Source organism: Oncorhynchus tshawytscha, linkage group LG23 (genome assembly GCF_018296145.1).
Source record: "Oncorhynchus tshawytscha isolate Ot180627B linkage group LG23, Otsh_v2.0, whole genome shotgun sequence".
In the NCBI taxonomy this organism is placed as follows: domain Eukaryota; kingdom Metazoa; phylum Chordata; class Actinopteri; order Salmoniformes; family Salmonidae; genus Oncorhynchus; species Oncorhynchus tshawytscha.
Genome location: NC_056451.1, coordinates 22656684 through 22673335, shown reverse-complemented (window position 1 = coordinate 22673335; position 16652 = coordinate 22656684). Strand labels below are relative to the sequence as shown.

Genomic DNA, 16652 nt, shown 5'->3' with positions numbered 1-16652 from the left:
CAACAAAATGTGTAAGAAGAAAAGGGATGTGAATACTTTCTGAAGGCCCTGTAAATGACTGATCCTAGTTGGATTGTGAATAGTGACAGTATTATTCATGTGATTCTGATAGAAGATGTTCCATGGGTCATGGGTTCAACATCAGTCATGTAGAGGACTTGGAGACAGTGCCTTTCAAATGCATTTCATTGGTGACCATCATGCATTGAAATAGCCCAGTGTAAATGAATGAAGACTGGTGGTGTGTGGAGAGGGTCCATACAGTGGCAAGGGGTAGTCAGTTGATACTCTAATTCCATGATTAAAAATAAACTGATTCAAATACATTGAAGATCAATGGAGCTGCCTGACAAGGATAGCCTATTTACAGATTCTTGGCGCCAGCAGTAGATTATAGTTTTTATAGATTATAGCCTACAGTTTTTTTCATAGAAGCACAAACTATTTTCGTTGACGTACATCATAAACTATATATTGCACAATCACCATATAGCCAACAACAACGCAAAGAGATGAGAACTTCGAACGCAGAGTGGCACATCGCGTGGAACGAACCATGAGCTGAGCCACACATCCTCACATGCGCGCGCTCTCCCAGCTACAGGCGCGCGGCCACCAGGACAGTATAAAAAGCCCCGCGAACTGTCCCTAGAGCACGGAAGGAACTGGATTTCTTAGGTGAGTGAGGAATGGGGACAACTAATTGGCACCATATAGACTACAAACACGCTTAAGTCATGAGTGAAATACCTTATTTTTAGTAGAACTATAAAGCATCATGTTAAAGTAGACTATATTTGATACCGAGGTAGAGACTACTTATAAATTATTGCATTTGGTTCGGCTACTGTAGCCGACACATTAGGCAATGAAAAGCAAGTCATTCATCTTTTTACTGTAGTGTGCAGATTAACCAGACCAAATGTATGGTAAAACTGTTAAGAAGAGATGCATCGTAGTGGAAACTACAATACTGTATTAGTTTATAGCACAATGACTGGATTTAAAGTTTAATCTAAAACGTTTAATTGCAATGAACTAGTTCAGTTTCTATTCTAAAAGAGCTCAGTGAGTACAGTTATGGACATTTCGCGTCTATGAAATGTTATTTTTCCTATTTATTTTATTGGCTCACAGTAGTATTCTACTTTATTTAAAAAAAAATATTCAGCCAATATCCCAATGATTTAACATTGTATCTTTGTATATTGTTGTATTTGTTTTCTATAGCTTTGATAGACAACCACTGTCTGACTTCGTCTATGTCTGTTTTCATAGGTGTATCTGTTTGTCAATCAATCATGAAGGCTGTGGCAATAATCCTCGCTCTGGCAGTCATCTCTGGTAAACCTGGGTTTACACTGTTCCCTTTTGACACTGTTATCAATATATACAGTGCCTTGCAAAAGTATTCATACCCCTTGGATTTCTTCACATTTTATTGTGTTAGAAAGTGGGATTTAAATTGATTTAATTGTAATTCATTACAATTAACGAATATATTTTAGTTATAAATGTTTTATTAATCTTTTATCAAATGTTAGAATTTTTCTTCCACTTTGACATTACAGAGTATTTTAGTAGATTGTTGACAAAAAAAAGAAAATTAAATACATTTTAATCCCACGTTGTAACACAATAAAATGTGAAGAAATCCAGTGCAAGGCACTGGATATACAGTATATATATATTTAGTATTAGTCAACTGTATATACAGTATACATTTAGTATTAGTCAACTGTATATACAGTATACATTTAGTATTAGTCAACTGTATATACAGTATACATTTAGTATTAGTCAACTGTATATACAGTATACATTTAGTATTAGTCAACTGTATATACAGTATACATTTAGTATTAGTCAACTGTATATACAGTATATATATTTATTATTAGTCAACGTATATACAGTATATATATTTAATATTAGTCAACTGTATATGCAGTATATATATTTAGTACTAGTCAACTGTATATACAGTATATATATTTAGTATTAGTCAACTGTATATGCAGTATATATATTTAATATTAGTCAACTGTATATGCAGTATATATATTTAATATTAGTCAACTGTATATACAGTATATATATATTTAATATTAGTCAACTGTATATACAGTATATATATATTTAGTATTAGTCAACTGTATATGCAGTATATATATTTAGTATTATCAACTGTATATGCAGTATATATATATTTAGTATTAGTCAACTGTACATACAGTATATATTTAGTATTAGTCAACTGTATATACAGTATATATTTAGTATTAGTCAACTGTATATGCAGTATATATATTTAGTATTAGTCAACTGTATATGCAGTATATATATTTAGTATTAGTCAACTGTATATGCAGTATATATATTTAGTATTAGTCAACTCTATATGCAGTATATATATTTAGTATTAGTCAACTGTATGTACATTCAATGCATTTACTGACTCCTTGCTGAAATCAGTCTTTAAGATCAACTCTTACAATACTGTAACACTTGTATAATTAGGCTTCATACTGTACCAAGGCTCCACACTCTCATTACCAGACTGGATTTAACCCCCCTGATGGTGTATATTATGGACACCTCACCTCAGAGCTCTCTGTCTCCCCCTGCAGGCTGCCATGCCCGCGTCGTGCGCCAGGCAGAGGCCCTCCCGAACCTCTGGGAGGAGAACGTTGAGCGCTTCTGGACCTATGTGTCTGAGATCAACAGCAGAGCCGACGGATTGGTGGAAAAACTCAAGACCTCCCAGCTCAGCAGAGAACTTGAGTGAGTGGCACATTGTAACACAATTTCATTCTGAAGTGATATAGGCTCATATGCTTTACTTCATCACTCTCCATTCTAGCCTTGTGCTGTGTGACTGTCTCTGACCATGCCTCCCTGCTTTTCCCTCTCTCCCCCATCCTCCCCCCTGTGTCCCTGACCATGCCTCCCCTCTGTACCCTGCGTCCCCCTGTGTCCCTGACCATGCCTCCCCTCTTTCTCCTCTATCCCTCTTCCTCTCCCCTGTGTCTCCCGATTTCTCAGACGATGTCTTCCCTGTACCCCTGTGTCTCCCGATTTCCCAGACGATGTCTCCCCTCTCTCCCCCATCCTCCCCCCTGTACAACTGTGTCCCCTTACGTCACTGGCAATGTCTCCCTCTACCCACTTTGTGACCATCTCTAACCATGCCTCCCTCTCCGCAGCACCCTGATCACTGACACCGTGGCTGAGCTGACCGTGTACAGGGAGGACATCCAGACCAAGTTGGGGCCTTACTCCCAGGACACAGCCGCCTTGCTGGGCCAGGACCTGCAGCTTCTGACCACCAAGCTCCAGACCGACATGGTTGATGCCAAGGAGCGCAGCACACAGTACCTGGGAGAGCTCAAGACTATGATGGAGCAGAATGCTGATGATGTCCACAACCGCGCCAACACCTACACCCGCAAACTGAAGAAACGCCTTAACAAGGACACCGAGGAGATCCGCAAGTGAGTATAGATGGCAACAGCCAATGTACTGTAACAGCTTGCTTTCCAACATAGAATTTCAAAATTCAGTTTTCAATATGTCTTCCAAGTGATGCAAACCCCCTCTGCCTCTCCCTCCTCCAGGACCGTGGCCACCTACCTAGGTGAGATCCAGTCCCGTACCTCCCAGAACATGGATCTCGTGAAGGAGCGTGTGGAGCCCTTTGTGAGTCAGGCCCACGACACCGCTGGCCAGAGGCTGAGCAGCTTTAGTGACCTTCTGAAGAACCAGGCCCAGGACCTGAGCCAGCAGGTCTCCACCCAGGCTGAAGACATGCGCGAGCAGCTGGAGGCCACCGCCGAGGACCTGCGCACCACCCTGGAGGGCAAGATCGATGAGCTCAGCAGCCTGATCGCCCCCTACGCCGCCAAGATCCGTGAGCAGCTACAGACCGCCATGGACAAGGTCAAGGAGACCGCTGTCTAAATGGACCCAGGGGAGTGAGGGGTTTGGAAGCACTGTGCCACCATTCACCTAGCTACCACAGAGAGGAGGAGGGAGTTAAGTGATACTGATGCTGTTCTCACTGTGTTGGCACTGTGTTTTGGTAGAGGGGGGTTGATAGAGAGAGAGGGGTGAGGATGGCAGAGCTTTGAAGGGGTCTTGAGCAGACAAACACAGTCCTTTATGTCTGTTCAGGCCTCAGAAAGGCATTTACTGTTTAAATCACTTCAATCACTCTCTCGCTGTATTATCTCCTCATCTCAGAACACAAGAGCCACACTCAATACTGCCTTTCTTAAACACACAAGAGGCCATTGTTTTTAACCTGCTTTGCTTGTCTTCCTCATTATACGTCCTCTAGATGTCTCCTCCAAATTGTTCTACTAATTTGCATCAGGTTTCTAAGGCTGCTGTATGGGATACAAGTGGGGTTGAAACAGTATCTAACAATCGTGGGCCAAATTGTCTCCGGCCCATTCCAGCGCTGTCCCTGTCCTTCATTTCAATAACTGCACTGAATTAAGACTTGGCTTTTCTCCAGCACTAGCATCAGTCTGTCCAGAAAAAAGGGAAGAACCACTCTGTTCCTTGCTTGTCTGTGATTCTGTATCTACACCTGCTTTGTAGGCTCTGTATTTGTTGTGATTCATATAGGAGTGTATTTACTATGACTGTGATATGACGTGAATATGACAATGAAACTAAAAGGTATACTTCACAGGGTCCATATACTACCTGTCTGTATTAATTCAGTTTGGCCAGAGTGTCTCTGCCACTTCACAATGTAACACGCCCTGCTGCTCACCATAGCACACTGTTTGTCTGGCTGTCGGGCTGACTGCAATGTGCTACCCAGCGCTGCGGAAATAAAATATGTAAAGAGTTGCTCAATTGTCAGTGTGTTCTTTTCTTGTCAAACCTTTATCAACTTTTTTCAACTTTGACATTTCTTTATTGTTAGTTACAATGACAACTGAGGTAGTTACAGTAATATAGATGGATCTTCATCTTACAATCTATGGTTGATGAACACACAAAATCAAGACATTCCTATGCTTATAAATTCCCTCTATCATGCTTTATGTTCTGACAACAATGATAAGCTGGACCAGGTCAGTTACAGCTGGGGTTGGAGAGAAAACATAGAGGAGGGCAGCTCTCCGGGAACAGGGTTGGAGAGAACATAGAGGAGGGTAGCTCTCCGGGAACAGGGTTGGAGAGAACATAGAGGAGGGTAGCTCTCCGGGAACAGGGTTGGAGAGAAAACATAGAGGAGGGTAGCTCTCCGGGAACAGGGTTGGAGAGAAAACATAGAGGAGGGTAGCTCTCCGGGAACAGGGTTGGAGAGAAAACATAGAGGAGGGTAGCTCTCCGGGAACAGGGTTGGAGAGAACATAGAGGAGGGTAGCTCTCCGGGAACAGGGTTGGAGAGAAAACATAGAGGAGGGTAGCTCTCCGGGAACAGGGTTGGAGAGAAAACATAGAGGAGGGCAGCTTTCCGGGAACAGGGTTGGAGAGAAAACATAGAGGAGGGTAGCTCTCCGGGAACAGGGTTGGAGAGAAAACATAGAGGAGGGTAGCTCTCCGGGAACAGGGTTGGGATATTTTCTGACCCCTGACATACAGTAATTCAGTGTTAGTCTTTATAAACCACAAACAACGTAAGTTGAATTGAGATCTACGTTAGGTTATAATGTCACGTAACATCACATCTGGAGGCTCCAGAAATAGGTTGGACAGAATGTCCTCGTCATGTCATGCTCTATCTTCTTTTCCCATCCCCAGATCCCATGTCTTTAACCTCGAAACACCAACCCTAAACCCCCTGTAGGCAGTTCTCTACTACCTGTACACTCATAAACACACACAGGTTCTTTATAATACACTTTCTTCAGGCTGTTGTTACGTACGTTTATAGGGACAACACAAGGGATATGTCTGATGATTTTCAGTAAGGCCTTTTTCAGGGTACCTATCCTTCTCCCTAACCCACATCCCTCTTTCACCTTTTCTTTTAGGACCCTCCCCCACCACCCATACACCCCTCTCAACACACACTGTCAATTCCTCTCTGAATTTGTACAGATGGTGCTTGATTGACCAAACACTAAAGGGCCTTTCCACCCCCTCCTGCCCTGCAGGTCTTTCTTTCCCTTTTGTCCCCTTTCCTCCCTCCTTCCGTACCTCCCTCCCTCTCTCCCTGCTTCCCTGGTCCTGGCTTGTCGGGATCTGCTCTCACATTCCTTTCTCGTTATCCCAGCAGGTTTCAGGAACCATGTTTGTGTTTTCATCTTCTATGTTAATAGTTATTCCACCCTCCTCTCCTGTCTAAGATACACAGATCTGCACGAAGGTACACACACACACACACACACACACACACACACACACACATAGATGCACAAATCCTATGATAATTGCTTTTGATGGATCTACAGTTAGTTTTTAAATTTTGCAATTTTACTTGTAATATCGCTGACCCTGCTGCTATCTTGGACCCAGTCTGTGTTGCAAAATAGATTTTAACCAAGAGATTTTAGGTTTAACCTTGATAAACCAGGTTTAAAAGAGCATGTAAACACCAGAAACACGCAGTAATAGTAAGGCATTCTGGCAGACCAAACAAAACATGGAGTTTTGTCTGTGTAGTTAACAGAAAGTGTGAGTCACAAAGTTTGCCTCTGAAGTGTAGGATAGTGGCCAGCAAGTAAACATTTAGGCTGGAAGCCAGGCAGTGGAGGCAACCACTTCTCCCTCTTCTCTGCTCCACCAATCCCCTACTGAAAAAAAGCACTTACAGTCGAAGTCAGAAGTTTATGTACACCTTATCCAAATACATTTCAACTCAGTTTTTCACAATTCCTGACATTTAATCCCAGTAAAGATTCCATGTCTTAGGTCAGTTAGGATCACCGCTTTATTTTAAGAATGTGAAATGTCAGAATAATAGTAAAGAGAATGATTTATCTCAGCTCTAATTTATTGTATCACATTCCCAGTGGGTCAGAAGTTTACATACACCCAATTAGTATTTGGTAACATTGCCTTTAAATTGTTTAACTTGGGTCAAATGTTTCGGGTAGCCTTCCACACGCTTCCCACAGTAAGTTGGGTGAATTTTGGCCCATTCCTCCTGACAGAGCTGGTGTAGAGTCCGGTTTGTAGGCCTCCTTGCTCGCACAGGCTTTTTCAGTTCTGACCACATATTTTCTATGGGATGGAAGTCAGGGTGTTGTGATGGCCACTCAAATATCTTGACTTTGTTGTCCTTAAGCCATTTCGCCACAACTTTGGAAGTATGCTTGGGGTCATTGTCGATTTGGAAGATCCATTTGTGACCAAGCTTTAACTTCCTGACTGATTGTCTTGAGATGTTGCTTCAATATATGCACAGAATTTTCAATCCTCATGAAGCCATCTATTTTGTGAAGTCCACCAGTTCCTCCTGCAGCAAAAGCACCCCCACAACATGATGTTGCCACCCCAGTGCTTCACAGTTGGGATGGTGTTCTTCGGCTTGCAAGTCTCCCCCTTTTTCCTCCAAACATAACGATGGTCATTATGGCCAAACAGTTACAGTGCCTTGCGAAAGTATTCGGCCCCCTTGAACTTTGCGACCTTTTGTCACATTTCAGGCTTCAAACATAAAGATATAAAACTGTATTTTTTTGTGAAGAATCAACAACAAGTGGGACACAATCATGAAGTGGAACGACATTTATTGGATATTTCAAAATTTTTAACAAATCAAAAACTGAAAAATTGGGCGTGCAAAATTATTCAGCCCCTTTACTTTCAGTGCAGCAAACTCTCTCCAGAAGTTCAGTGAGGATCTCTGAATGATCCAATGTTGACCTAAATGACTAATGATGATGAATACAATCCACCTGTGTGTAATCAAGTCTCCGTACAAATGCACCTGCACTGTGATAGTCTCAGAGGTCCGTTAAAAGCGCAGAGAGCATCATGAAGAACAAGGAACACACCAGGCAGGTCCGAGATACTGTTGTGAAGAGGTTTAAAGCCGGATTTGGATACAAAAAGATTTCCCAAGCTTTAAACATCCCAAGGAGCACTGTGCAAGCGATAATATTGAAATGGAAGGAGTATCAGACCACTGCAAATCTACCAAGACCTGGCCGTCCCTCTAAACTTTCAGCTCATACAAGGAGAAGACTGATCAGAGATGCAGCCAAGAGGCCCATGATCACTCTGGATGAACTGCAGAGATCTACAGCTGAGGTGGGAGACTCTGTCCATAGGACAACAATCAGTCGTATATTGCACAAATCTGGCCTTTATGGAAGAGTGGCAAGAAGAAAGCCATTTCTTAAAGATATCCATAAAAAGTGTCGTTTAAAGTTTGCCACAAGCCACCTGGGAGACACACCAAACATGTGGAAGAAGGTGCTCTGGTCAGATGAAACCAAAATTGAACTTTTTGGCAACAATGCAAAACGTTATGTTTGGCGTAAAAGCAACACAGCTCATCACCCTGAACACACCATCCCAACTGTCAAACATGGTGGTGGCAGCATCATGGTTTGGGCCTGCTTTTCTTCAGCAGGGACAGGGAAGATGGTTAAAATTGATGGGAAGATGGATGGAGCCAAATACAGGACCATTCTGGAAGAAAACCTGATGGAGTCTGCAAAAGACCTGAGACTGGGACGGAGATTTGTCTTCCAACAAGACAATGATCCAAAACATAAAGCAAAATCTACAATGGAATGGTTCAAAAATAAACATATCCAGGTGTTAGAATGGCCAAGTCAAAGTCCAGACCTGAATCCAATCGAGAATCTGTGGAAAGAACTGAAAACTGCTGTTCACAAATGCTCTCCATCCAACCTCACTGAGCTCGAGCTGTTTTGCAAGGAGGAATGGGAAAAATTTCAGTCTCTCGATGTGCAAAACTGATAGAGACATACCCCAAGCGACTTACAGCTGTAATCGCAGCAAAAGGTGGCGCTACAAAGTATTAACTTAAGGGGCTGAATAATTTTGCACGCCCAATTTTTCAGTTTTTGATTTGTTAAAAAAGTTTGAAATATCCAATAAATGTCGTTCCACTTCATGATTGTGTCCCACTTGTTGTTGATTCTTCACAAAAAAAAATACAGTTTTATATCTTTATGTTTGAAGCCTGAAATGTGGCAAAAGGTCGCAAAGTTCAAGGGGGCTGAATACTTTCGCAAGGCACTGTATATTTTTGTTTCATCCGACCAGAGGACATTTCTCCAAAAAGTATGATCTTTGTCCCCATGTGCAGTTGCAAACCGTAGTCTGGCTTTTTAATGGCGGTTTTGGAGCATTGGCATCTTCCTTGCTGAGCAGCCTTTCAGGTTATGTCGATATAGGACTCGTTTTACTGTGGATATAGATATTTTTGTACCTGTTTTCTTCAGCATCTTCACATGGTCCTTTGCTGTTGTTCTGGGATTGATTTGCACTTTTCAAACCAAAGTACGTTAATCTCTAGGAGACAGAACGCGTCTCCTTTCTGAGCTGTATGACGGCTACGTGGTCCCATGGTGTGTATACTTGCGTACTATTGTTTGTACAGATGAACGTGGTACCTTCAGGAGTTTGGAAATTGCTCTTCTTTTGATTTTCCCATGATGTCAAGCAAAGATGCACTGAGTTTGAAGGTAGGCCTTGAAATACATCCACAGGTACACTTCCAATTGACTCAAATTACATCAATTAGAAGCTTCTAAAGCCATGACATAACTTTCTGGAATTTTCCAAGTTGTTTAAAGGCACAGTCAACTTAGTGTATGTAAACTTCTGACCCACTGGAATTGTGATACAGTGAATTATAAGTGAAATAATCTGTCTGTAAAGAATTGTTGGAAAATTACTTGTGTCATGCACAAAGTAGATATCCCAACCTGACTTGCAAAAACTATAGTTTGTTAACAAGTAATTTGTGGAGTGGTTGAAAAATGAGTTTTAATGACTCCAACCTAAGTGTATTTAAACTTCCGCCAGTCAACTGTACACCTACATTACTTTAGTGTTGTTGTTCATGGTAGTTTTAATAAACCAAACCAAATTCATTGTCACTGTATACAATAGCACTATGGGCATTTTTGTTTTTGAAGTTGAAGCACCGTTTCGTGATTAAGTCTATAAATATGAACACAAGTTTCTTGATGATCTATATTAAAATGTGCTCACACATCCCTTTTAACCAGGAAAAAAACGATCGAAAAAATGATCCATGCAAGCAATAACTGTGTCTAGTAAACCACCTCTACTCAACCCTAACCTTAAAAAGTAGCATACCATTTCAAGTATGTGACCTTGTTTTCAATGAGAAGTCAAGAAGAGCAACAATGACTACAATGACCTCTCCCCTAAATCAGGTCACACTCCTAATAACAACCTCTGTGTTGAAGTGCACTGTTATTGAGTCCCAGTTTGTTTCTGTTCCTCCTTTGCTGGAAGGCCGTGTTTGGGCGAAGTGTCCTACACTATAGTAAACCCTGTATGTATTTGTAACGGTCTGGCCAAGGAGAAAACAGGAAAACCACAAGCATTCTGCCAGTCAGCACTTCTTCTCACATACTATACTGCAGCTCCTGGGTGTCTCTGGCTCCGGCTGAAGCAACAAAGGGCTCCAGCTAGCAGGTGTTGGCAGAGCAAAACTGACAGTAACCCCCAACAACTCCCCCACAGAGATTTTACCTCTTACTACCCTTCCTCCCTCCTCTTCCCCCATCTTGGTGCTGGAACACAAACCATCACCACAGGAGCCCTTTGGCAAAAGAAGGGAGGGAAAAACAGTCTTTTATCAGACGGCTTGTTATTGCAATTCATGAGGGAGCGAGACATGCACGTTCACGCCTATTGCATCACACCACAGGTGAGGAATGGGTACTGTGTGATTAAGAGGTGCAAGACAATGGTCATCTGTGCATCACAGTAGGGTTTCATATGGCTAAAGCCGTCAGCACCAAATGGGCTCCCTGCCGTGGGCAGCAAGGGGCTGGGTGTAAAGAGGGAAGTGCTGCAATGAGGAAAACATACATAGCCCTCCAGCACCAAATGGGCTCCCTGCCGTGGGCAGCAAGGGGCTGGGTGTAAAGGGGGAAGTGCTGCAATGAGGAAAACATACATACCCCTCCAGCACCAAATGGGCTCCCTGCCGTGGGCAGCAAGGGGCTGGGTGTAAAGAGGGAAGTGCTGCAATGAGGAAAACATACATACCCCTCGAGCACTAATGAGAGGTTACTATAGTTCAACAAACGATAGTCCACTACCCCGGTATGCTCCAACACAGAGAATGACCTTCTAGACTTACTATTTTAAGAATAGTGCAAATAAAGCCATAAGATTTTGCCAGACTTTGTAGTTCTTGGACTTGGAATTACGTACGGGCTATTCCAGTACAATAGAGGCTTGTTGACCCCAGCTTCTCTCTTTTGGAGACAGCACGGAGGAGCACTAATATAATGGACTTCTATCAGATTTACATAACAGTGGACAAATATGATGCTGTGCATTCTGTATCACATGATAACACTGATAACACAGATCTGTGTGTGAGGTCAGTGAAGGGTAATGGCACTGAAAGTAGATCAGAGGGGAAGAAGGGCACATGTTCTATTTTATATTGTGAAATTGAAAGGTGTCAACAAGGATTTCATCACACAGCTTTCATCTATTCAGAGAAGTCAGAACAGGGATGACTTCAAAGAAGGGAGGAGGGAAGGATGGAATGGGGCCCAAATACTTGTTTGCCAAAAAGACTTAGGGCTGGATTCAATACGTATCGCATAAGATCTGCTTTAAAATGCAAAGGTCATTGAATGCAGTCAAAGCAACGATGGGAACACTGCCTTTAATTATTGGCCACAGATCTTCAGTGTTATGGATTGAATAGAGCCCTAAACAGACTGGTCTGGTGGACTCAGAGACAGATCTGCACTGTCAATGCAGTGCTGTTTAGTGATGCCACTGCAGAACTGTATCAATATCTTAGCTCAGTAGTATAAGTATCTTGTGACCTAGTTTAATGGCCAGAGTCCACTTTAGGTCTGTATCTCTGTGCACTCACAGTCTGATGATTTACAATGGATATTTTATGACAAATGAATATCACATTATAAAACCTAAGGCAGGATGAAAACCCCCCAGATCAGACTGTGAATTACAGATCTAGTCAAATAAATACATTCCCACAAAATCAGATTAAATACGTGATCATGTGTGGTTTGAAACAAGACAGGACATGGACCATACCTCAGCTGGGCTCTCCGAAAAAGGGAGATGGGGGAGGGTTGGTTAATCTGGAGGAGAAAGTGGGAGTAGGCCACTCTTGGTGCTTGCTTCATTGTGCGATGCGGGGTCACCATAGGTCAGAAGTGGTGACTACTGATTACGTCAGCGTTCTGGGATATATAGAGGGACTCCAGTCAGTCTGTCAGACAAACTCGGGTTATTTTCTCTCTGAGACGGAAAACAGGTAAGATTAACCTACTTTTCACTGGCATTTCTAGAGACTTCCTTTCATTGTTATTACTTCAAATGTCTATCTTTGTATGTTTTTGTTCTTATCTGAGCAAACACATAGGCCGGTATATCTGCGACTTTTGTTCATCAGTTTATTTACTCCAAATAAATGTACGTGAATGTCGCCAATGTAGTTGTTTATTTTATACCCAAACCTTTCCATAAATCTATACCAGTCTCTCAAAATCTGTTTGCGGTATTGTGGCGACATCTAGGTGTAGTTTATACAAGCGGGAAAGACATCCAGCCTACCTTCTGTTTCTGAACCCCATCCAATGCCCAGGACAGATATTAATAGAAACAATTGTTATGTTAGTTTACTAATTTAATCAGATGCAGGTCGAGTTTAATCTAAAATGTAAGGCTATCAGTCTTTTTTTCTTGCTGATGTAAAGTCACTAATTGAAGATGTGTGTAGGCTAGAGAACACAGAGGGAGCTGTCCACTGTTCTGGGAGCTGTCCACTGTTCTGGGAGCTGTCCACTGTTCTGGGAGCTGTCCACTGTTCTGGGAGCTGTCCACTGTTCTGGGAGCTGTCCACTGTTCTGGGAACTGTCCACTGTTCTGGGAGCTGTCCACTGTTCTGGGAGCTGTCCACTGTTCTGGGAGCTGTCCACTGTTCTGGGAGCTGTCCACTGTTCTGGGAGCTGTCCACTGTTCTGGGAGCTGTCCACTGTTCTGGGAGCTGTCCACTGTTCTGGGAGCTGTCCACTGTTGTGGGAGCTGTCCACTGTTCTGGGAGCTGTCCACTGTTCTGGGAGCTGTCCATTGTTCTGGGAGCTGTCCACTGTTGTGGGAGCTGTCCACTGTTCTGGGAGCTGTCCACTGTTCTGGGAGCTGTCCACTGTTCTGGGAGCTGTCCACTGTTCTGGGAGCTGTCCACTGTTCTGGGAGCTGTCCACTGTTCTGGGAGCTGTCCACTGTTGTGGGAGCTGTCCACTGTTCTGGGAGCTGTCCACTGTTGTGGGAGCTGTCCACTGTTCTGGGAGCTGTCCACTGTTCTGGGAGCTGTCCATTGTTCTGGGAGCTGTCCACTGTTCTGGGAGCTGTCCACTGTTCTGGGAGCTGTCCACTGTTCTGACCGCACTAACAAAACAGCTGGTGATCATTTATTACAACAATAATAATTGTTTAGGATGGCTTACATTTCACTTGTTTAGCACAGCTCCTGATGAAACCCTGACGGCATAATGCTATGATTTTGTTTTAACTCATAACTAACTCATCATGCAAAACTTTTTATGATGGAGGATATTAAAGGCAGGGTGTTTTGTTGCTAAATTTCCTTCCCTTGCAGCCAACAGTCAAGATGAAACTGTCCATTGCCATTGCCGTGTTGATGCTTGTGTTCGCTGCACACACAGGTATGAAGCCCTACCCTATTAGGCAGCCATTACACTTTCACGCTATCTAATCATTTTATTGCTCATTCACCTCCCTCAATACTGGCGTCAATACTAACGCATTTTCACTGGTGACACGTGTGTGATGTTTCTCTCTCACACAAACACACAAACGCATGCATACACACATGCACATGTACATGCATGTACACAAACACACAGCCTCACACACACACAAATACACTTGATACTAGTCTATACAAATCCATTACTACTGAATGCATAAATCTGGCCTCAAATACACATCAATACAAATGTATTATTATGAACACACATGTACCATCTATCTCTCTCTCTCTCTCTCTCTCTCTCTCTCTCTACCTCTCTCTCTTCATGATGAAACCCTCAGTCTATTCATTTTCCTGACTATTTTCCCTTCTCTATTCATAATTCTAACACTCTCCCCTTCTGTTCATAGTTCTAACACTCTGTCATTCTGTTCATAGTTCTAACACTCTCCCCTTCTGTTCATAGTTCTAACACTCTGTCATTCTGTTCATAGTTCTAACACTCTGTCATTCTGTTCATAGTTCTACCACTCTGTCATTCTGTTCATAGTTCTACCACTCTGTCATTCTGTTCATAGTTCTAACACTCTCCCCTTCTGTTCATAGTTCTAACACTCTGTCATTCTGTTCATAGTTCTAACACTCTCCCCTTCTGTTCATAGATCTAACACTCTCCCCTTCTGTTCATAGTTCTAACACTCTGTCCTTCTGTTCATAGTTCTAACACCCTGTCTTTCTGTTCATATTTCTAACACTCTGTCCTTCTGTTCATAGTTCTAACATTCTGTCCTTTTGTTCATAGATCTAACACTCTCCCCTTCTGTTCATAGTTCTAACACTCTGTCATTCTGTTCATAGTTCTAACACTCTGTCCTTCTGTTCATAGTTCTAACACTCTCCACTTCTGTTCATAGTTCTAACACTCTGTCCTTCTGTTCATAGTTCTAACACTCTCCCCTTCTGTTCATAGTTCTAACACTCTCCCCTTCTGTTCATAGTTCTAACACTCTCCCCTTCTGTTCATAGTTCTAACACTCTCCCCTTCTGTTCATAGTTCTAACACTCTCCACTTCTGTTCATAGATCTAACACTCTCCCCTTCTGTTCATAGTTCTAACACTCTCCCCTTCTGTTCATAGTTCTAACACTCTCCCCTTCTGTTCATAGATCTAACACTCTCCCCTTCTGTTCATAGTTCTAACACTCTCCCCTTCTGTTCATAGTTCTAACACTCTGTCCTTCTGTTCATAGTTCTAACACCCTGTCTTTCTGTTCATATTTCTAACACTCTGTCCTTCTGTTCATAGTTCTAACATTCTGTCCTTTTGTTCATAGATCTAACACTCTGTCCTTCTGTTCATAGATCTAACACTCTCCACTTCTGTTCATAGTTCTAACACTCTCCCCTTCTGTTCATAGATCTAACACTCTCCACTTCTGTTCATAGATCTAACACTCTCCCCTTCTGTTTATAGTTCTAACCCTGCCTCCTTTCTTTCTCTCTACAGAGGCTCAGGAGGCTGAGAAGACAATTGAGGAGCGTTTCACCAACTTCGGCAATCAGATGAAGGAACTAACTGATGACCTGACCGTCAAGACCAAGGACATGTTTGAAAAGATTGGGGACAGCGAGTTCGCCACCAAAACCAAGTACACACACACCCCAAAACATAACCCAACATTAAATTAATTGGAGGTCTACATTAGTACTCTGAAATAATTAAAGACTGAAATGACTCACTGTGTGTCTGTCTCCCCGTCTCCAGGAACTGGTTCACTGAGCAGTTTGACAAGATGAAGGCCAAGGTTGACGAGACTTTCCCCAAGCAGTAGTAAGCCTGTACACCTCTGACCCTGCCTGTCTAAGACCCCCCACGCCCCCCATCACTCTTCTTGCTCTGTCTTGCCTGGTGACGCGGTTGCTGTGACGCTGAGACGTGTGTTGTGCCGACAGACACAAAGTGAAGAGACTGATGTCATCTCTGTGTAATTGTTATGGCTTGCTTTAATAAACATGGCTTGCTTTAATAACCCGAAAAATAAAGATACCTTTGTGATAAAACTATATTTGTGGGTTGTTATATTATGCATTTGATTTGCTGCAGTAAGAAGTCAACCTGCTCATTTTTAAAGAGGCCAATAAATCCATGCAATGACAAGTTAGAAGTTATTCTGGACAATGAGTTTGATTGGCAATGATTTTTATTTAACAAGTGTCTCTTCAACTAATAAATGGGGGGCACATCAATCAATCAAATGTATTTATAAAGCCCTTTTTACATCAGACGATGTCACAAAGTGCTTTACAGATACCCAGCCTAAAACCCCAAACAGCAAGCAACGCAGATGTAGAAGCACAGTTTTATAAGGATATGAAAGACATGAAGACCTGTACACATAATACAGACAGTATGCATAACATGTATAAAAAAACTGCACAAAGACCAAACATTAATTTCGTCTCTGTTTATGATGCATTGTGGGATAGCTATGGGATGTTAATGTGGTCAACATGAATGGTCAGCTGACCAGTATGTCACATGGGTTAAAAACATCATGGTGGCCAGAGAAACAATCAGTGCATTCTGACTGAAAGATACTATACTTAAAAGTAATCTGCAACACATGTAATTTCACATTTTGCCCAGACACTTCTCTAACTGAGATTCAGCAGTAAGACAAGTGTCTGTCAATAGACCATTTCTTCCATTCAACATGTTGGTTGTGTGCAGCCTTGAAAAGTA

At 42.4% G+C, this 16652-nt stretch overlaps 2 protein-coding genes across 2 annotated transcripts; both read left to right on the top strand.

Moving 5' to 3' along the window:
• Positions 1-586: 586 nt before the first annotated feature.
• Positions 587-4863, top strand: LOC112235285 (apolipoprotein Eb). Its single transcript, XM_024403707.2, has 5 exons — positions 587-678; positions 1279-1344; positions 2631-2784; positions 3207-3494; positions 3618-4863. Exons 2-5 carry the CDS (start codon positions 1302-1304, stop codon positions 3958-3960), a joined length of 828 nt encoding a protein of 275 aa, XP_024259475.2. The 5' UTR covers positions 587-678; positions 1279-1301; the 3' UTR covers positions 3961-4863.
• Positions 4864-12325: 7462 nt separating this feature from the next.
• Positions 12326-15973, top strand: LOC112235286 (apolipoprotein C-I). The gene is made up of 4 exons (XM_024403709.2): positions 12326-12451; positions 13796-13862; positions 15417-15558; positions 15675-15973. The coding sequence occupies exons 2-4, from the start codon at positions 13808-13810 to the stop codon at positions 15739-15741; spliced, it is 264 nt and encodes an 87-aa protein (XP_024259477.1). The 5' UTR covers positions 12326-12451; positions 13796-13807; the 3' UTR covers positions 15742-15973.
• The last annotated feature ends 679 nt before the right edge of the window (positions 15974-16652 follow it).

Excerpts from the sequence above, each read along its gene's own strand:
- LOC112235285 (XM_024403707.2), top strand. The coding sequence starts at position 1,302 with ATGAAGGCTGTGGCAATAATCCTCGCTCTGGCAGTCATCTCTG. Across the intron at positions 2,785-3,206 it reads CAGCTCAGCAGAGAACTTGA|CACCCTGATCACTGACACCG; the intron begins GTGAGTGGCACA and ends CCCTCTCCGCAG. Across the intron at positions 3,495-3,617 it reads GACACCGAGGAGATCCGCAA|GACCGTGGCCACCTACCTAG; the intron begins GTGAGTATAGAT and ends TCCCTCCTCCAG.
- LOC112235286 (XM_024403709.2), top strand. The coding sequence starts at position 13,808 with ATGAAACTGTCCATTGCCATTGCCGTGTTGATGCTTGTGTTCGCTGCA. Across the intron at positions 13,863-15,416 it reads TGTGTTCGCTGCACACACAG|AGGCTCAGGAGGCTGAGAAG; the intron begins GTATGAAGCCCT and ends TTCTCTCTACAG. Across the intron at positions 15,559-15,674 it reads GAGTTCGCCACCAAAACCAA|GAACTGGTTCACTGAGCAGT; the intron begins GTACACACACAC and ends CCCCGTCTCCAG.